Consider the following 21,690-nt stretch of genomic DNA (forward strand, 5'->3'; position numbering starts at 1 on the left):
ACACTTCTGTCATTGGGTATGTCCAATACCCACATCAATGTTTTTGGCCTGTAGTTTCTCTACTGCAAGCACACGTTCCATCACAGCTGGATGACTTCCAGCCTCAGACACATTAAAGTCGAACTAAAATAACGTGATAATTATCCTTTGCGTTCATTTTAAACTGCACTTATTTGGACAAAAGTGTCATTACCTAAAAGGGAAACTTTTTTTGAGATATTTTCCTGCAGTAATGCCACCCCCTACACTGGCCATGATTTTAGATATACTACGGCCCTGAACGCACCACACAGCACACCTTTCATTAAGTCAGATAACGTCAGATATGATATAAACACAAGGGTCTAAGTGCTGTTTTCTATCCTTCTCCACATACACAGGAGTAACAATGGGCAAATACTGAATCAGTCAAATTAAAATAAGTTTATACTAGAAATACTGGGACCAAACTACAGTACATGGTCCCCATCCTATGCTAGCTGGTGGTCTTGAAGGGGTATAACCATTAAAGAGAGGCAGTCCAAGTCATAGAATACATGACAAACACAGCGATGACTGAGCTGCCGAGGACTCAGCAGGGGTGGGAACAATTTAACATGTGGAGAGAATCAGTCCTACAGTTAGCAAGCTAGGCTAACTAGATTCATTAAATACTGAATGTTGTAAAGCGCAAGTCAATAATAGAGAACCCTGATTTAAAAAACAGACAGAACTGATTTGTGTTCAGTATGACCTTATCCAGGTTGCAGCGTACCACAGGAGCTGACCGCTCACCTCAGACACCATTTCCACAAATGTGTCAAAAAAGTATTACCCTCTTGAAAAAGTGGGAAATGTGTAAGATAACTTAAGTCTTTTCAGAATTTATATTTCCTTACCCAATAAAAAAAATGTGTTTGACTTGAATTCACAGGGACGCAAACACCTCCAGCAGCTCTGGTGCTCGGCTGCTTAAAGCTGCCACTAAATGTTTGCTCACATTTTAACACTATTATTTCTTTTTTTGATCAGGTATTTCCACGAGTTCAATCAGAATTTCATATTTTTTAAGTGCCAAAACAATTAGTCACTACTAAGCTTGAACATGTGCTGGACATTTTACATTAGTTTACAGAATTTAAGAAACAAAACAATTCTACTTAATGAGAATAATGAGTTACTGCTGTGTTTACGTACACTAACACTAGTCAGTTTATTTTTCATCTCGGCCTGTTTTTCCTAGTTAGGGCCCATTCAACCATCGTTGGTGCGCTTCCTGCTGCAAGAGACTTAAGTTGGCAAGCAATCACCCTTCTCAGGGTTTGTGATCCCAGTGCTGTCATAGAGCGGCAGCTGTATGAAGATCAGGAGAGCTGGATACAGACTAGCCTCATTCATTCTGATGAGAGTTGGCGAGTGGCAGATGAAGCCAAAAAGGTTGACTTCCCAGGTAGAAACAACAAATTTCGCGGCTCTTCCACACGTGGACATGCATGCTACTGCATTGTGGGGCCTATTGACCAAGTGTACGAGTGTATTCTGGTTAGCCCTCTAACTTAAATAGGGATGAAAGGATTTTATCATGCAGCTCTTCTAGACTCTCCAAAAGTTGTCAAATCTAATCGATCAAATTCTGATAGTGAAATTAGTCATTCCACTGGAGGTGTGACACTAAAAGAAATGGATCTGCTTTGGCTACTATGGTAAATTGGCTTAAGATCCTGGCACACTTCCTGAGGGCTTTGTAAAGCCCTTTGAGTTGATATACTGTGATTCACTGCTCTGATGTTAATGACAGTGCTGATGGAATAAGCCGCAGCCTTTAGCAGAAGGCCAAACTAGCCAATCAAAGTCTGACAACCTAACAATCTAGGCAACAAAACAAAAGAGGTCTTAGAACCATGACACCAGCTAATGAACCACTGCAACACATGAAATATTACAGGATAATGATGTGAACTTCTCTTCCTCTCTCAGACTCTTGGTGACTCTGACTCCTGTCTTACTGCCCTTATTGTCTCCTCTCTGTCAGACTCTGTCTGATGAGTCCGTCTTCAGACTTTCAGCCACACCTGAAGGGAGACTTTGTAGAGCAGCCAATAGGAACGCTCTCTCTCTCTCTGAGAGGACCTGTGATTGGCCAAAGTCTCCTGTCACCGGGTAGACTTACTAAAGCCTGAAAGCAGCCCAGAGGAAGCGCACAAGGCCAGTTTTCTATCAGACCACCTGAGATACAACATGATGAAAGGTTATTATGGGATTGACACCAACAACAAACTGCCTCCCCAGCTTTACTGTTCATCTATATTTTATGTAAATGTATTGACATGAATGTCTTATTGCTGCTTTACATCCGCCTTCACATACTACACAGGAGTAAAATTCTAATGGGCAAATACTAAATGTTTTATTATCCATGTTTTTGTTCATCTAAAACAATATTCAAGTACTGGGACCAACCTACAGCATATAGTCCCCATCCGGTGTACGTTTGGCATGTAGTGTATTATTCTCACTGTATTTTAAACACTAGAGCATCTGAGAGGTTTGGCTTATTTTGTTAACCAAAATAGATCATTTTACTTTTTCACAGTGCAATAAGATATCAAAAACAAAAATCTGGTATCACATTGGCAATGGTATCTTAATGACACCCAGCGGTATGACAGTACATGGTTTTAGTAGCTCAGAGAAGAGCTACCGTCCCAAAAGGTCCCATATTCTGCTCAATGTCGAGTTCATACTTGTGTTTGCGTCCTACTAGAACAGGTTTACATGGTGTAATGTAAAACAAATAAAACATCATCTTTCTCCTACCAGACGTGGCTGCTGCAGCTGCCTCTGTCTGAGCTCTCCTTTTTACACGTGCACAACAATCTGTTGCTTTGCTTTTGCCTTCAACATCTTCATGCTACCAGAGGATAAGGTGGATTCAGGAGATTCTCAGCGGGTGGGACAGTCGGCCTGCTGAAGGGCCGGAGGAGGTCACGTGATCAGCAGATCCACTCGTGACATTAAAAAGGGAGCCAAATCTAAACTGAGTGTTTTCACTCGCTTACTGAAAGATGGAGCAGAGAGAAGGTGGTCTTTTCTCAGAGTTTGAGGGTCTCCAGACACTACAGGGACACATTTATGTTGAACTAACACTGGGAAATGCTATTTGCATGTCTGGGACCTTTAAATGTAAACTGAGACAAAAACTACATTCAGATTTGTTCCATTATACCAGTTTGCTGGTATGTGGGCCTGATGCTGAGCCCTTCTGCTCTGTGAACCTGTGATGTGAATATAATGCAGTTTAACTGATTGCATGTTTGAAACGCTATCAACGCTAGTTCCTTCCAATAGATGCTTGACATTCAGTGAACTTGCATGAATGTGCTTTATTGTGAGTATAATCCTGTGTTGTAAGCAGAGAATTCATGGCATAACTGCAGACTTTTCTTGTATAAATGTATGCATGAAAATAGTCAAATTTAAAGATATTGAATTATTATTTGCATAAATTACTAGATGCCAGCTTCAAAGAGACATTCTGGCACAGGAATGAATGGAGATCCAGAGCCTGTATTCTCCGTTCAGTCTGCCGTGCCTCTCCAGCAGCTCACTCAGATCAATGTGGATTTCCCTTTTTTGTCCAGGCCTGACTACAAAAAGAGTTTCTGTAGAGGAGGGGAGTGTTCCATGAGTCTGCAGACCCTCACAGCAGCAGGAGCTGATAAGACGTTTATGCCATTGTATACCCATAGCTCCCACAATGCAGCGCTACCAACAGCCGGTCTCTCAGGACCTCCTGGCTCGGGTATTCTGGGAGTTTCAGCATGTTGATACTGTGGAGAGGAGAAAAAAGGGGGTGGGGGGGTTGGTCATGGTCAACCTGGTGAAAGACTGTGGTTATGACTACTCATATCTAGCAAGTAGGAGTGCTGATGCCTCATACCTATCCAAAGGAAAGGCCTGCTGCACATTCTGCCACACAGACACCTCCCTGTTTTCAAACTGCTCCATCAGTGTACAAGGACGTCACTGCCCAGCCAACAACACAGAGGACACATGCTGCCCAAGGATGTGCACTTTCAATCAAAAATATTCCATAGTCACAGGATTGTTCAAAGTATTGCTTGAATAGTTGAAGAACACATCTACTACTTTGGCGGGACTGTTGAGCATCCTATCAAACAGTGCAGCCACAAATCCCTCTGTGTTGTATTCTGGCTGCAATGTGGCCATCTAGCTTCACATCCTAAAGCATCCTAAAAGTGACTTGGAGCTCTGCTCCCATAAAGATACACTCCTGGTCTATCTTTGATCATATATTCCACCACTATATCAGTATGATGTCATAATCACTACTGCCTGAGTGGAGAGACACTTTCACTTTAACCTGCTGTCTGGAGGCTACAGCACAACAAAGTAGGAAACACAACCAAAACAGACAGAATAAGAAACAGCCTGTTTGCTCATGTTAGAAGCACGGAAATCACAGGAAAATGAGGCTGAGGCTCTGAAACACTGAAACAGACTGAAGTGTTCCCAGTGGGATATGAAGCCAAGTCTGCAGTCATAACGCAATGGAGACACGCCTGGTGGGATTTCAGGGTGAGACCATTTAAGTCCAACTGTGAATATTGTTGAGTACAAATGAGCAACAGTGCTCATTTGATATTCTTCATTCTGTTAGAAAATTAGATTTAGGATTTAGAACAGATTCAACTGATTTCACTCAGAACGTTACTTAAAAACAGAGTTTTATATGTAACCTTGCCTGAACGTTACTTTATTTGCTTAAACTCACTTTGCAACTCACAACAAAACAAATATTTGAGACAAAATATTCAGTAACATTATGTTTCATCCCATAGTTTCCTATAATTTCCTAGAAAGAAACTGAAACGTAATTGCAAATTCATAGGAAGGTTCTAGAAAGAACATTGTAAGGAAACAGCTGTAAGGAAAATTGGTTCAATTAAATTGTGCAAATATTAAGAAAAAATTGATCAGTTTTTCTGTCAGTCATCATTGTCTTCCTAATTTCCTGACAACTGCATATAAACTCAACCAACCACATGACCTAGATGCCAATATTATATTAAAAAAAATGCCAAATGACATCATTCTTGTCAGAAAAATAGCTAGAAAATAATCATAATACTATGATATTACAAGGCAAAGACACACAATGGAAAGCATGCAGTATCTGCACTTCGGTATAGACAGAGAAAGTGTCTCTATGGGGAAGGAATGGCTGAGCGGCAGCACAGCAGCCTCTGCAGTCTGCTACGAGTGGCAGGAAAGGGCTCAAGAAGAAGACTGTAACCAGTGATATCAGCGGCCAAGACTGAAACTAGTCTGAGTCACCACTCACAAGACCATGACCAGTCCAGGATGATAAAATAAATGCCTCTAAAAAGATCAAGGCCAGATTCACATACTACAGGAATGAATAGACCAAGGAAAATAAAGAAGAGTCATTACCAGGTACTAGAGGTAGGCAATAGATTGGATGTGTATGGCACTGCAGCAACGGTGAACTTCTGCAATCCGCTGCCACCCATTAGGAAGGCAAAGCCACCATGAGGAACCCTGGAACTGATACAGAGGGACACTTTACTATACTAGACAGTCCCACATTTTTCAGTATCAAGAAGCGTAGTGGAAATCCAGCAGACAAACCTTCCTGTGACAAACTGAAGTAGAAGAACCCGTTCCTCCTGGGTCAGGCTCTTCACCACCTCCCAGAACCACTGCAAGAAGTGCAGTGACAGATCAGATGATTGCTTAGAGGGGGGGAAGCAGAATGAGAGACGCAGAAGAAGTGGTTCTGTCCACAAACACACTGTTGCAAAGTGACATGAATACAGTTTAACTGCTTAACTTGTGCCAGAGTAAAACACGTCCTGGTACTGAGTATTAATGGGGAATGTTTAACTACTTTTCCTCAACCAGCAAGCTTCTTGATCATCATCTGTATGACCTGTAATGAAATAAGCTCTTTTAAGCTTTGGGGTATTTTCACATTAAGTTGGGAACATTTAGTCACGTCACTGAGCACAGAAGCTGCTTTACCGTTTGAACATTACAGCATCATTTCACATTCTGAAACAACCAAAGTGATGGGCCGAAATAAAATACTCATTTTCAGATGAGTCAGAAAACATAAAATAAATGTTATTATCCACTTTTGCTTCCCTCCCCTCATCAGTTATTCACTACTTAAATTCAATTCAATTCAATTTTTTTTATTTGTATAGCCCAATATCACAACAGAGTGTCTCATAGTGCTTTACAAAGTTCACTGAAATAAACAAGTGTAAGCGAACAAACAATCTAATAAAGAGTCCAGCAGACGATGAGGCCAATGGATCAGTCCGATGGATCAGTCCGAGGCATCACCTGCCCTTTATGACCCTCCTTCTTCGGGAAGGAAAAACTCAAAAAACTCGCCCTGATACTTTGCTTCCTCTGACAGTCTGTGTCAGTGTGTGTTTGGGTCCTTTCCTTGTGTTCCTGGCTGCCAACCATGACAATAAAGCCCTGGAGGAGGTTGATAAACTGATAAATGACTTTTGCTAAATGAATTTTGCTTCATGAATAGAAAGCAGGAGACCTGATCGTTTATCTGCTGTTACATTGGGAACACTGTGTGTACTGAAAATCTGAAACATAAAGACTGAAGACTGGTGACACATTGCATCCGTTACAGCATGAATACTTCGGCTCTTTTGGTGCAAATCCCAGATAACAACCTGTGCCTACAGTCTGGACAACCTCACTGATAATATCAATGTCACACTGGTAGAGGAAGAGCCCACCTGGATGACTGGCTCCTGCGAGTCGTAGCCACTGGTGTACTCAGTGTTCCTACACCAGTCCTGCACATCGATCTCTGGCATGCCTGACAGCAGGAGCTCCTACACACACACACACACACACACACACACACACATGCAAACACACCTTGAAGACAGATTGCAGCTAAAAACTCACTGAAAAAAAACAGAAATGATCTTGTTTGCTGCACCCAGTTGTTTCGTGTTAGTCATTTAGTTTGCAGTTGATATGACATGATATGAAGCAAATACTAAGAAATGTGGGTGTTTTTAACTTTGATGAGCAAACAAAGAAGTTTGTTCACATTTTTTTTTTTTAAACTTAATTCCCAAAATGAGATCCTTCTTATCCTTTGAGGATTAACGCAGGGTTGTCCATACTTTTATTTTCTCACGTGTTGACTTCTATAATGTCCTCTACACATATTACTCAGGTTTGCCTCTATCACCTTCATATGCTGCTGTGAGGATCACTGGTTCCATGAAACAAAGCCAGGTAAGTCTGATTCTGGCCTGCCTGCACTGGCTTCCCATTTGTTTTTCTGTTGTTTTGTATTGTCTTTACTTACTTTAATTTGTGTATAATATTTAATCACTGACTTTCAAGGCTTTACATGGTCAGGCCATTATTGAAAAATCTACTAACCATCAAATGAATGCTAAGAATAGGTTCAAGAAATCTATCACTACTTTCAAAATCACTTCTTAGAATATTCTTTTATTAATAAAAAAAAAATATTGTCTTTTAGCACAGCGTGAATTTTACTTATTACTTATACTTTTCATTTTGCTTATCTATATTTTATTATTGTTTTATTGTACTTTATGGTTTTTGTAAAGTGCTTTAGAACACTGTTAAGAAAAACAACACAACACAAATAAAGTGTATCATTACTACATTATAATATCTCAGGCTGTGATACACACACAATACTTGTTGGTGGATAGCGAGTCGTTTACTGATGGGAGTTCAATTCCCGGCTCCTACAGTCCGCATGCCAAAGTATCCTTGGGCAAGATACTGAATCCCAAATGATGACCTTGATGAGCAGGCTGGCACCTTTGTATGGTAGCTCCTGTCATCAGTGTATGAATGGTATGTTGTGTGAATGTAGTGTTATAGCACTTGTGATGAAAAACACTAGAAAAGTGCTATACAAGTACACTCCATCAACATTTACCAGTTGGTTGTCATCCAGGGAGAGGATGTGGAGAGAGGGGGTTCACACAAGTACCTTGTGGTCTGCATCAACAAAAAACCAAAGTCACAGTGGCCTTGATCTTTGACCTTCAACTACCAAATTCTGATCAAGTCCAAGTGGACGTTTGAGCCAAATTTGAGGAATTTCTCTGAAGGTGTTCCTGAGATATCATGATCATGACAATAAGACGGACGGACGGATGGATGGACAACCCAAAAACATTCTACCTGAGTAAAACAGCTGTTGAGCTGTGAAAGCAGAAAACAGACCATCCAGGTGGTTACAGCATGACATGATGAGTGTGTCCAACATATCCACAGTGGATAATCATGATGCTATACTAAGAGTGAGGACATGAAATGTGACAACACACAGAAACAAACCCTGTAATGGAGTTGGAAAAGAGGGAGGGGCTTCAAGGTGACCAACCCCCAAGGGGGCAGGCAGAAGGAAAGAAGAAAGAGAATATTATAATGACTGACCAATTCGTATTCATCGAAAAGCTGGATGAGCGAGGGGGGGATGAAGGTGTGGAATCCTTGCAGGAAGGCGTTTATCTGAGGCTGGATGGCTCGTGTCATCCTCAGCTCTGTCACCAGCTGGACGTACTCGGCCTGAGAGAGGACACACACACACACACACACACACACACACACACACAGCAAGATAGAGAGAGGATTTATTGTCCTTTCCAGGAAACGTGTTGCCACAGATTGTGCAGAGCCTCACAAGTATACATAGTTGCATATATATATGACAGCCACTGGGGTATTTTGGGGCGGTCTGGGGTCATATGTTATGCTGCAGGCTGGGATGTTCTAGGGATGATCTACCGGTCAATCGCGATGGTAGTGCCAGTAGATCGCGACATTAAAAAAAAAAAAAGTTAGTCCATCATCTATCATCCCTAATTAGGACTAAGCAGTTTAGAAAATGAATGAATGTCTGTATCCGCTCTATGGCGTTTGCGACTTGATTGACGTACAGGGGGGCCAGTCTGAGATCTCTTCTCTGCTACGGGTCATGAGCAGGGACATGAGCGGTCAAACACACTAGCTACTGCAAAACTGCAGCGAGTGAAGTGACCTAGTTAGCCTTCTAATCTATATCTACTAAAGAAGGGATACTCTGGGACAGGGAACAGGATAAGAAGGATATTCGACTCCATTCAGTGAGTCATCAGAGTAAGGTAGTGATCATAAATGTATTTAATGTTCCAATTACTCTTGTCACTTCTGTGCAATGTTGATGATTCCATCACTGTTTGTCACCTGTGTGCATTACTGCTGTCAGTTTGTATGTGTAATACCAAGGGTTACATTAGTCTCAGTTATGCAGTGTACGCCAACATATATTGTATACATAAAGTATAGTCAGTATATATAGACATAAATATATGTTTAGCATTTTTAATGGAGGTAGATCATTTTGACCTGGTCATTTTAAAAGTAGCTCGCAAGCCGAAAAAGTGTGGGCACCCCTGGTGTAGAGGGTGCATAGGAAGTGACTCAGGACACAAGCTTGTGCAGCACTGGTGTTGGTGATAGAAGATGCTATAGTGCCCATTCTGACAGGGGTCTGTTGCTGATAAAGCTGTGTACCCAGTGGGTGTTGAGAGTTTGAAGTTTTCTGATCATCTGGTGGAGCTGAATTGTGTTGAAAGAAGAAGTGAAGTCAATGAAGTAACTGATGAAGTTACCGGGTGACTCCACATGTTATAGGACGGAGTGAAGATTGCATGCCACAGTGTTCTCAATCCCCCTTCTGACCTTGTAATCTAACTGATGGAAGTTCAGTTGTGGTCTGGCATCAGTTTTTCCAGGCACTTCATAATAATTGAGACCAGTGCTAGTTAAGTTCTGATGGAAGGGGCTTTTTTGGGCACAGGAATAAAGAAGGATGTATTCACAGCGTGGGTGATGAAGCAGTCCTGTAGGATTCCCAAAAGATAGCATGGAGGATGGGAGCTAGCTCTATGGCACAATCCCTGAGAACACGGGCCTGGATAACATCTGGCCATGGAGCCTTGACTGGTGCACATCCTCCACTGTGACGGGAGCAGGAAGTGCTGGCTCCAGGATATGAATAGTTTCCTGCAGTGCCCTGCATTCTTTGCGTTAATGGGGTCAGACCGTGTGTGGAAGTGTTTCAACAAATGAGGCAGGGTCAGTTATTGCAGAGAACTTTGGGTTTTGGGTGATAACTAGTGAGTGCTTGTACTTTTGTTCATGGTCCTGAATTCCTGCTCTAGTTTTTTTTTGTTGGCCTTGATGACGTCATTCTTTGCCAGAAGGGATCAATCAAAGCTCTCAAAACACTGATCGACCAGAGAAAGAGACAGAGCTCATACATAGGTAGTCTTTCTGCTCCTGTTTTACTCTCTAATCAGGACACTTCCAGGAAATAAACTGGGGAAGAGAGATTAATATCTCATAGGAGGCCAACTATGGATAAAATATACTAGAGTGGTCATCAACTCCACCTTCAGCCACACTGCTGTAGCATGACACCACAAGAACAATTGAAAAGAAAATAATGCAGGAAAAAAGGACAGGAAGGAAAGGACAGGACTTGACAGGAGATGATTCAAGTTTGAGCCAGGTAAAATGGCTAAGATTAATGTCAAATGTTATAATCACAAGAATACTTTGTAGATTATCACCATACAATTGTTAAACCACAAGTCTCCAAACTTAGAGCAATAGTTGGGTGTGGTGATAAAAGATAAAAGTGAGATGTTTGGATTATTTGATGAAACCTTATTCTGTCATACAAGAAATACACATAAGACATGTGTCCAAACAAGAAAAACACATTTTGTGAAATGTTTTCATGAGAGTTCTTGAAGTTGTCCCTTTAATGTCTGTACTTTATCAGGGAATAATTAGAAAAACATGGTAAATAAATACCTTGTTGTCCTGGGTGACCAGGATACTTATACCCCCGGGTTTGAGCGGCACTTCCTCCATCGCCCCAAACACGTCCGTCTCTACGGAGAAGGTGAGCTCCAGACCCAGATCACTGATGTCGTTGTCAAGGATCCACTGCAGGTTCTTGGCATACTCTGGATCGATGGACGACACGTCCTGGTAGTTCACTGGGATACCTGGGAAAAGAACACACACACACACACATTAACCTTAAGGAAGTCGGATACATTCTATAGCTTCTAAAGTTTCACATTCACTAGGGCTTTCTGGGCTTTTCCCAGATTTTTTTTATATAGAGTGGAACATTTTCCAAATGTATGTATATAATCTTCGATTCGGGACTTGTTTTAAAGAAGTATCTATAACATATTTCTAATAAGTCACACAAATCAAGTGTCATGTGTATGATGCATGTGCATTCCAGTTTGACTGAGTTGGGCTGATTTTTTATGTACAACAAACTGTTAAAAGCAAATGGCCCCAAATATTGACAACAACGCTCTGGTCTGACGCTTCTGATATGGCGGCATTCCTTTACCCAGTATGTGTTTGTAGAAGGAGCGGGTGAAGTAGATGTTGACCAGCTGTCGGTGGTACAGAGCCAGACCTAGGATCTGACCTGCGAACCGGAAGTAGTTCAGGTGGTCTGGGTTCACTGAGGAGTTACTGTTGGGCTGAAAAGTGGTACCTGTAGATAACAGACAGACACACCCTCATTCTACATGATAAAGTTCTGCTTGTCACTTGTATGTTATCACAGTCGGGAAAGCTTCACGTACCATCAGCTGACTGAGTGAAAAGAGCATAGTCTGGATTGATGATCTCATTGGATAGGACGTCAAACCACTCCCGCACCACGCCTTGGCCCTGAAATACACAGACGAGTTCAACACCAGCCACAACGCAACTCACTGCTTTGGATTAAATCAGCTGACAGCTGAAACAGGACTCACGCATCGTCATATGAATTTAGAAACCCACCATCCCTTCCTCGCCATGGAAGCGAACAGCGATCCCCTGTTTTAGCTTCTCATTGGTGGACTTTGATACCATCTCACAGCTACTCCTGAATATGGAGTCTGTTAGTAAAAGAGCCACAGAATACTGTATAAGAACATGTTAAGGACAAAAGATGAGAAAAAAAAGAAAACAGAGGAAACATGGTGATTACTGTTAGTTCTCTCTTTGATATGTGGACAAAATCTATTTAGAAACTGGCAATTTACTCTCAACTTGCTTGCACCTTGTAAATGTCCCCATCGTGGGTCTAATAAAGGGATATCTTATCTTAATATCTTATCTTACACCTATACAACTTGGTATTTCACTTTGTCACATAACTTTACACCAAGCAGCATCTTTACTTTTACGTTAGAACCAGTTTTAGACAGTAACTGCTTTAAGAGTGCATGGCACGCTGATGAAGTGGTTAGAACGGTCGCCTGGGGTTGAACCCACCGGCCAGCTGGGGCATGCTGGGTTTGTATGTTCCACCCTTGCCTGCATGGGTTTCCTCTGACTGCTTCCTCCCATAACCAAAAGACATGCAGGTTAGGTTGCTGAGGACGGGCTAAATTGCCCGTAAATGTGAATGTGATAGTAGCAGTGTGTCAGCTGTGTGATTAGGCCACTGTGTTAGCACAGCAGAGGTGCCACCAGCATGTTGTGTTGTGTTAGTGTAACCCAGAGTTACACAAAATGTTCACGTTGCACACATGTTCACACATTCACCTCCAGAAGCTCATTTTGTGCACGTTTACCAATAAACCAGGCAACATATCACTGAAGTGTAAATTGGACCCGTGAATGGACTCTGGCGTGATCTTCCGTCCACTCTTCTGGTGGCGGTTTTGTACCTCTGTGGATGAGTAGGATGTCGTTCTCGTTGACCGGACGATGAACCATATCGGAGTCTGGCTGGCCGGCCAACAGATGCTCATAGAACCACTCACAGCGATCCTTGAAAGGCTGAGGGGGAAAGACAGGACTTCATCCCACACTACATGACACCTAACTAATTATCACTTTGCTGCACTATCAGTTCTCAGACAGTAGATTTCTCAGAAAGCTGCATCTAATACACACATGTGGCCGTCGTCTATTTGCACAATGTATGCCTTTGTTTTCTCAGTGCTGGAGGGAGAGTGAAGGATGAGAGTGGAAGAGAGAAAAAGGCTTCTACCTTTAGGGCAGCAGGGCGTACTGAGAGATGAATCAGGAGATAAAATCAACTTCACAGGTTCAAGTCTGTAGTTAAAACTAGGGCTTACTCCAAGGCAAGCCATGATCCATGGGTAATGAGACTCCATGAAGCCACATAAATGAAAATTAACAGAAGTGTTATCGCCATTTTCAACCAGCTTTGTATTATTACATGTAGTTTATGTAAATGAACAATATTTAACTTTCCTCTGTGCCACCTGCAGCCAGGGCTACCAGCTTCTTGGCCACATCATCTGGCAGACATTTACTGGCTCTATGGATGTTGCTTGATTGATTAACTGACGTAACAATTAAATTCTTACAGTTCTTGTACCGTTTAGTTAGTCGGCAGGTAGCCCTGCCCTAAAGCCCCCCCTTCCTTGTCTATTTTCCTCTAAATTGGACTGTAATTTACGAACATCATGCTGTGTTAAAATAGACTCGAAACTAGCAACCGAGACCATAAACTGATTAGGAAAATGTTTACTGAGCTAATAAATCAAGTGAGATCGGAGCTGGCTGATGGCACCTTCTGATTGACCAGACTGCATTCGAGGGACAGGACTTCGTGAAGGGTCAATTGAGGAATTCCCCCTTTTGAATTGAGCTACCTACAGAGACTGTAGAGCTGTATGAGTGAAGCCTGCACCAGCATCAGACTGTGTGGCTGACAAAGACAAAGACAACCAGCAGTGAGACTCTTGATAAGACTAAGTATGTCTCTTTTACTAGATACATTACAAAAGATCCAAGAATTCAAAATTAAGGGTTCAAGAATCCCCACATGAGTAAATATCAGGCAACGATGGCAAGAAAAACTCCCCTGAAGTAAAGATAATAATGATGAGATGATAATATATCTAAGGTGATAACAGCTTGATCGACACTGGATTCTTAAGGCCAATAAAGATTTCGATACTTGACATTCACAAATCTGATGATATACCTAGTGATATATGGCTAGTTTTGTTATTTGCATAAACACATAAAAAACAAAGATTTTTGATTAGTCCACCATCACTTTCTTTAGTTAAGAATTACGATTAATGTGTACCCCACTCTGTACATATTAATCGTAATTCTTAACTAAAGAAACTGACATTTAACAGTGGAAAAATGTACACGTGGTCATGCATACTGCAACTAATTCTTATTATCATTATTGATTGATCTGTTTGTCTGTTTTTAGAGCTATTCAATCCATATTGAGTCTCTAAAAAGCCAGAAAATTGTGAATAATGTCATCAGTTTCCCAGAGCCAAGGACAGACTGCATTTTCTGACTAAATTTAGCTCCATATTGAGTCCCTTAAAACACTTAATACAAGAATTCCTCATGTCTTACCTGCCCCTTAATAATATGCATGAAGCGTGACATCAGCTCTGGACACTCCAGGAGGAAGTGGAAGTGGTTAAAGATGATCTTTGGATTCCTGAACAAGGAGGACAAGGAAGAGAGATACACAGAGAGAGAAACAACAGGGAAGATTAAAAGAGGAAAGAAGTTGCAAGCTCAGAAAGCCGTCTCTTCATACTGTGGGACAAGCCTGCAGTAGGCAGAGGGCCACTTTGACTCACCTGGTTACAAAACACTTGAGCACCTCGTCATGCTTGCAGACAAACTCAATGAAGCGCGGGGACGTCATTCTGGGTGAAGAAAGAGAGGGAGGTGAAGGGTGAGGAAGATGGAATGAGAAAGGAAAAGACACAGCAACATCTCAGCAATTGCATCTGTTTTACAATTAGATGACTGATTTATATCTGACATGGCAAAATAACTACTGAAAATGATGTTGGATCATAGGAGAATGCGAAAACTTGAAAGGATATGGCTGCCACCAAGAATCATGCTTAATCTGGCAACATAGCCCTCTGTAATGGCAGAGCCACCTATTACTTCTCATTAATAGAAGAAAATAAAAGAGCATCCGACAGAGGACTTAGATCTAACAAGTACAGAGATGAGTGTCACATTTGATACCAATGACCATCACATCCTGTTACAGAGACTGGAACACTTCATCGGCATAAAAGGAACCACGTTAAGCTGGTTTAAGTCCTATTTATCAGATCGATTTCAGTTTGTACATGTTAATGAGTCCTCTGCCCACACTAATGTTAGACATGGAGTTCCACAAGGCTCAGTGCTTGGACCGATACTATTTACCTTATATATGCTTCCTCTTGGTAATATTATCAGGAAGCACACATTAATTTCCACTGTTATGCAGATGATACACAATTATACTTATCAATAAAGTCAGATGAATCCAATCAGTTGACTAAACTCCAAGTCTGCCTTAAAGACAAAGTCCTGGATGAGCAGCAATTTTCTGCTGCTAAACTCAGACAAAACTGAAGTTATTCTGCTTGGCCCCAGACACTTTAGAGACAAATTTTCTAACAATATAGCTGCTCTGAATGACATTACTCTGGCCACCAGCTCCAATGTGAGGAATCTGGGAGATATCTTTGATCAGGATTTGTCCTTTAGCTCCCACGTGAAACACATGTCCAAGGACTGTCTTTTTCCATCAACGTAATATTGCTAAAATCGGCCCATCCTGTCTATGATGATGACGCAGAAAAATTAGTCCATGCATTTGTCACTTCCAGGTTGGATTATTGTTATTATTCCTTATTATCAGGCTGCCCCAATAAGTCCTTAAAGACTCTCCAGCTGGTCCAGAACGCTGCTGCTCCTGTTCTGACCAGAACTAAGAGAAGAGACCATATTTCTCCTGTACTGGCTTCTCTTCATTGGCTTCCAGTAAAATGTAGAATAGAGTTTAAAATCCTTCTCCTCACCTACAAGGCTCTTAAGGGTCAGGCTCCATCATATCTTAAAGAGCTTATAGTACCGTACTACCCCACTAGAGCACTGTGCTCCCAGAATGCAGGCCTACTGGTGGTTCCTAAAGTCCTCTAAAGTAGTGATGGAGCCAGAGCTTTCAGCTATCAGGCTCCTCTCCTGTGGAACCTCCTTCCAGTTGGAGTTCGGAGGGCAGACACCCTCTCTACATTTAAGAGACTAAAAACCTTCCTTTGTGATAAAGCCTATAGTTTAGGGCTGGCGCAGGCCTTGGACCAGCCCCTAGTTATGCTGCTATAGGCATAGACTGCCGGGGGACTCCCATGATGATACACTGGGCTCCTCTCTCCTCCTCTTCCTCTCCATCCTTGCTTCATGTCTCTTTTCATGTCTGGTACTAAATTGGTATCTTCCCCGGAGCCTTTCTTTGCTTTTCTCATCTCTCAGGTTCCTGTGGATCCTGGTCCTGGTTCTCCTGCTGTGGTAGTCTGGCTTCATGAATCACTGCTGCGGATCGTCAGCCACCGCCACTTTTTACTGATGTTAGTCCTGTTATTATTATTCATTATATTAACCTGTTGAACCCGAGCAGATCTGCAGGCAAGTCTTTGAAAACACAGCGGCCAGCAGTACATCATGTACCAATATATGCATGTTGCACATCAAATTAAACAAGACAAACTCGGCTCATATGAACCATTTTTACCTAAACCAAACACAACTGCAACACCAAGCAAACTAACGACCACATCATCAAATCATCATAACGCCACGTATGGAAACATTTTCTCTGCTACCGGTATGTAGTTTCATGCTAGACACACAAACGAGGTGTCATATGAAAGCAGAGACTCGCATTCCAGCAGCTGCTCCATGTGGCTATACGACCAACACTCAGCAAACTAGTTTTATGACGCCATAACCATAAATTATGTCTTACCTTTATCATGGTACCTTAGTTATATAAATAGACCTTGTGGTTGTAGAGATATGTCCTATTAACTTTGGGCATGTCATTTTCGAGAAGAGGCCCAAAATAGAGGCTAGGGCTCAACAGGTTAACTATTGTCATGTTTTTCACTGTTACCATATTGCTAATTGTTAGTCAAAATTTCTATATATATTTTCCTATATATATTCCTATATATGTTGCAGTGGGTTGCATCATATTAGTAAGTCAGTGCAGTAGTTGTAGTACCAGCATTAGAAGTGGTGGCTGTAGGTGGATGTAGTAGTAACAAAAGTAAAACAGAGGTAGCAGTGGTAGTAACAGTGTCAGCAGGAGTACCAGCAGTACCAATAGTAATCTGACTAGTGTCAGCAGCATTACAGTAGGAGTACCAGCAGTAGTAGTAATTGTACTAGTGTCAGCAGTAGTACATTAGGAGTATCAGCAGTAGTAGTAATAATAGTACTATTGTCAGCAATATTAAAATAAGAGAGCACTAGTGTCAGCAGTAGTAGAGTAAGAGTACCTGGAGTAGTAGTACTAATTGCACTAGTGTCAGCAGTATTACATTCAGCAGGAGTACAGAATAAGTAGTGGTGACTATCATAATAGCAGCAGTGTAAGTCCCCAAAACTGTGGTTTTGGTCGTATACAGGAGTTGTGGAGGTGTGTTTGAATCACAACTAATATATAATGCTCCCTAGGTTACTTGTGCTTCTTTGCATGTTGACTGGATTCAGCTGAGAGGTGAAGGTTGAGCACAGACCCTTGTGGCATCTGGCAGGAGCAGCACATATAGAAGGCCTGGATCACAGCACTGAGACGATTGGCTGTCATGGAGATAACGTCCTCCCCGTCTGTGTAGACCTCCGTTTCCATGCCAAGTTGAGGGTCCAGCAAGGAGGGGATCTTTGGCGTGGAGCTGGAGCGGTCAACCTCCCGCTGTTTGAGAAGCAGAGAGGTTATCTCGCTACTGGAGGAGGAGGAAGATGGGTTCTTCCTGTTCCTGTCCAGCTCTGTGGAGATGAGCACCAGCCATTCGTCAAGGGAGTGCCACAACAGCTCCAATGGCTGCAGAGAGACAGGCAGGAGGTGAGCGGTTTCCAAAAACAGAGTCCTGTTTAAAGAAATCTGAAAGACAGGGGTTTCAAAATCAAATGCAACCAGAACTACCTTTATGGCTATTTATGGTTTTTGTTGCTTTATTAAAGAAACCCTTTAAAAACAGATGGGAAGGTTTGAGGTCGTGCCACAGTCGAATCCTATGTGGTGCTAAAAGAATAATTTCAGGGTTACTTATAAGAACTACGAGAGATTTTAACCTGGTTTTCTTTCTTTTCTCAATTAAATCAAGCTGTTTTGATTCCTTATAGTTACAAAATGAATGTGCAAACATGTGCCATGGCTACAAAGGCCAGACACAAGAGTAGCTAATATCTCCTCTCTGTGTGTTAAAAGAGAACTTTTGAAACCTGGACCATATTTTTGCACATTTTGGTCTGAAAAGACATGTAGGTTCAAATGCTTTTGCCATTGGTTCAGCACATCGCTTCATCTGGCAGCCGAGAACAGGTGGAGAACGAGTTACAGTGGGTGTAAAGTAATCTAGTTCTTGTTTAGCAACTGACAGGCTCAGGTTGTTATTCTAAGTGTCTGACAGCATTATGGGAAGGATCCCTACAGAGAGAGACCTGGAAGATCCTTTTGGTTTAACCACAAACAGTTATTAGTTAACAGTTAAACAGTTCTTCATTTTACCTCACAGAACACAGGAGTTGCTGGTCTACTGCTGCCTCCATCAGCTAGTAGTTTTATTGTGTGTCACACAAATGTTGCACTGGATCTGAACTAACTAACACCAAAATTACACAACACAAACTAATTAAAGCTACAAGCAGCAATGAGTGGGCCCTCACACCTCTACGCAAGTCAGGGTGTGTGGCAACGCCGACCGTTGTACATGTCTTTAAATTTTCTGACAAACTACGGAGTTGCGTGTCACTTCCTGTGTCCCCTATGTGGCACTAGAAAACAAGCACTAAACACGTCTTATATTCCAGTATATGAAGTGTTGAAATTTCATATGAATGAAATGATGATTGCCACAGTAGGCTTACTTCCTGTTGCCAGTAGGTGGCCCTCAGACTAATACGTCAATTTATGACCCAATTAAATGGCCAAAGATGCCAAAATTTGACCAGCGTCGAGCCCCATTGCCACACCCATAAACCGAATCAGATTACAAATGTCAGGTCTCCCGATGTGTGTGCCAAATTTGGTGAGTTTTCACCATTCCTAGCCCTTCAAAAGCAACTTCCTGTGTCATGGCGATCAATGCATCACCGCAGCAACAGCGTTTTATAAAAACTTGAAAGCTTCACAATTTAGCATCAGTAAAGTCTTGAGACTTTATCGACTAATTTTGAAGTGGCTTGTGGTTAACCTGCTGGGAGGGGTACCTCAAACTATAAAACATAATTTCCTTTCGATGAAAACTCAGTTTTCAATTTAAAGCATCATCAAGGTCTTAAGGTTTTTCTGACCAAATCTAAGGTGGATCTGGTGAACTGGCTTGTCGGGGGACATCATAGCGTAAAACAAGTAATTTCCTGTTGCCAGTAGGTGACACTATGATTAGAACTGAATATTCACATGTAGACATCTTCAGGGCAGCAGATTTGACCATGTAGAGTCCATTTATTAACCATTTGTTTCATGGTGACACACCATGGACCACTTGAGGTGGATCTGATTAACCCCAGCAAACTATTTACGACCCATCCAAATTACCAAAAATACACTAAACTAAATCCAAAATGGCTGACTTCCTGTTCTGGAACTTCCACTTCTGGAAATGATAGTGTACCAAATTGCGCCCATGTAGGTGAAAGCAAAAGGAGCGGCTCAATTTCTGAAATTTTATAGGGGCCACGGCCCATGACATACGTAAATTATGTTTTTTAAAGTTTTTTAAACATATTTGGCCGCTCAAAAAGGCGATTCATTGTGTAAAATACTAATTCCCTCCATTTCAATAGGGTCGTCGGATCACCATATGCTCGGGCCCCAATTAACTGATTGGGAAAGTGGTAGACCAGCAACTACACTGTAAATGTCCGGTGATTGAAGGCAATGGTGTGAATCATTGAGCAGAACTGCTTTACGACGAGATTAGTTTTACAGGATTGGGCCATGATATGTCAGGTATTTAATTGCTGGATGAGACAACAAACAGTCTCATATGGTAACTTTAACTATAAACTGTTCTCTGTTGAATTTCCAGAAAATGTGCTGTGTCTACAGAGACTACAGAACTGCAAATAATAAAAACTGTCAGACAGCAGAACCTCTCCATGAACACTCGCCTTCTTAACCTCCATCTGCAACACATGGAGTCAATTCTTATGGGTGCTATTTAACTCGAAAAGGACACAAGACAAGTCAGTATGATCATGTGCTAGTGGCAGCATTAGATCTAACAACACATCTGTATAAATCCTCTACTCACCTTAAAGACCTGGCTGCGAGGTGTCTTGTTGCCATTGTAGCCCATGTCATTGCCATTGTTGGGTGATGAAGGCCCCAGACGGAACACATGGCAGAAAATCCGAACAATTCTCAGCAGACTCTTCATCTGGGCTTCATAACTGCTGGACAGGCTGAGGAGGGACAGAGCAAAAAGGAGGGACTAAACACACCTTGGCACCACCCAACCATCAGTTTGTAGCACAACTACGTCAAACTAAACACACTGACAGCGATGAGACAGCTGCAATGAAGGGTGGAATGATACTGGAATATTTTGTCAGTGCAGTCAGTAGACAGTGAAGGAGAGAAACACAGATTACTCTGATTCAACTAAATGAGACAGCAAACACTGATTTTGAACATCTTTGTTGATCTGATCGTTCCTTAGAGATGCTGACTGCCACTGGTTGTTTAACATAAAGACAACTGTGAATAAATGTCTGAAGAGAGAAAACTGTTCCTTTTTGTCCATCACTCATCAATGGAATTGTTAGACATATACAGAAAGTTACACATTAAATCTATCAATTCTAGTTGAATGTCACATTTGAACCAATTAGTGTCTCTACAAGACAAAAGCACTAACTACATTTTAGTGGACCTCTTAATTATAAAACTGCTGTTATAATCATAAAAAGTTTGATTCTTGTGGTGAATGATACGTAGGAAGCACATTCCAAAGACAAAGAGGCAGTTTGGAGGATGATGGAGGAGCAGGAGGCACTGCTGTTCAATAATCTGTTGTTTGACTGGTTTACATTTGTATTGATGTTACAAGCATGATGGCATAGATCAGACATGTCAAACTCAAGGCCTGCGGGCCACATCCGGCCCACAATACAATTATATACGGCCCACGAGATTATTTCATGTGCCTATTAAGAATGGCCCGTTGGTAAACAGCACTCCCACCTCTAATACTAACAGCTGCTGCGCTAGTCAGGACCCGTGCAGCAGCCCCTCCTCCCGCAGGTATAATGACACACCGATCAATGGATCAATGCATCGTCAGCACCTTTATAGTGACACTTAAACTAGCCCCCCCAAAATAAATGGCTAAAGGAAAAGTGGACTTTGAAAACAGAGACTTTCAAAGCAGGTGTGTGTCTTGTTTGTGGAGCTGATGTGGCCATAATTAAAGAATATAAATATAAGACGACACTACAGCAGGATAGTACAAAAAAGCAAAAAATTATTAAAAATTGTATTTATTTTATTGAGGAAAAGTTGTTGAAGTTTGGTTGTTTAATTCATATTTC

General features: G+C 41.7%; 1 protein-coding gene across 6 annotated transcripts in view; it reads right to left on the reverse strand.

The window, feature by feature from the left end:
• Window positions 1-1,886: 1,886 nt before the first annotated feature.
• hace1 (HECT domain and ankyrin repeat containing E3 ubiquitin protein ligase 1) overlaps window positions 1,887-21,690 on the reverse strand; it is a 30,141-nt gene continuing 10,337 nt past the window's right edge. For 2 of the 6 annotated variants that reach the window (XM_070835654.1, XM_070835653.1), the window contains exons 11-24: window positions 20,412-20,562; window positions 17,670-17,974; window positions 14,721-14,789; window positions 14,488-14,575; window positions 12,798-12,909; window positions 11,923-12,020; window positions 11,721-11,808; window positions 11,480-11,629; window positions 10,921-11,117; window positions 8,494-8,625; window positions 6,792-6,890; window positions 5,653-5,723; window positions 5,455-5,568; window positions 1,887-3,809 (exon numbers count right to left, since the gene is read on the reverse strand). In XM_070835654.1, the coding sequence (XP_070691755.1) occupies window positions 3,707-3,809; window positions 5,455-5,568; window positions 5,653-5,723; window positions 6,792-6,890; window positions 8,494-8,625; window positions 10,921-11,117; window positions 11,480-11,629; window positions 11,721-11,808; window positions 11,923-12,020; window positions 12,798-12,909; window positions 14,488-14,575; window positions 14,721-14,789; window positions 17,670-17,974; window positions 20,412-20,562 (1,777 nt within the window). In that variant the 3' untranslated portion in view covers window positions 1,887-3,706. Of the gene's footprint in view, window positions 3,810-5,454; window positions 5,569-5,652; window positions 5,724-6,791; window positions 6,891-8,493; window positions 8,626-10,920; window positions 11,118-11,479; window positions 11,630-11,720; window positions 11,809-11,922; window positions 12,021-12,797; window positions 12,910-14,487; window positions 14,576-14,720; window positions 14,790-17,612; window positions 18,035-20,411; window positions 20,563-21,690 lie in introns of all 6 variants that reach the window. The other 4 variants (XM_070835650.1, XM_070835649.1, XM_070835652.1 and 1 more) reach the window with 3 other exon arrangements.

Source organism: Pempheris klunzingeri, chromosome 8 (genome assembly GCF_042242105.1).
Source record: "Pempheris klunzingeri isolate RE-2024b chromosome 8, fPemKlu1.hap1, whole genome shotgun sequence".
NCBI classification, from domain to species: domain Eukaryota; kingdom Metazoa; phylum Chordata; class Actinopteri; order Acropomatiformes; family Pempheridae; genus Pempheris; species Pempheris klunzingeri.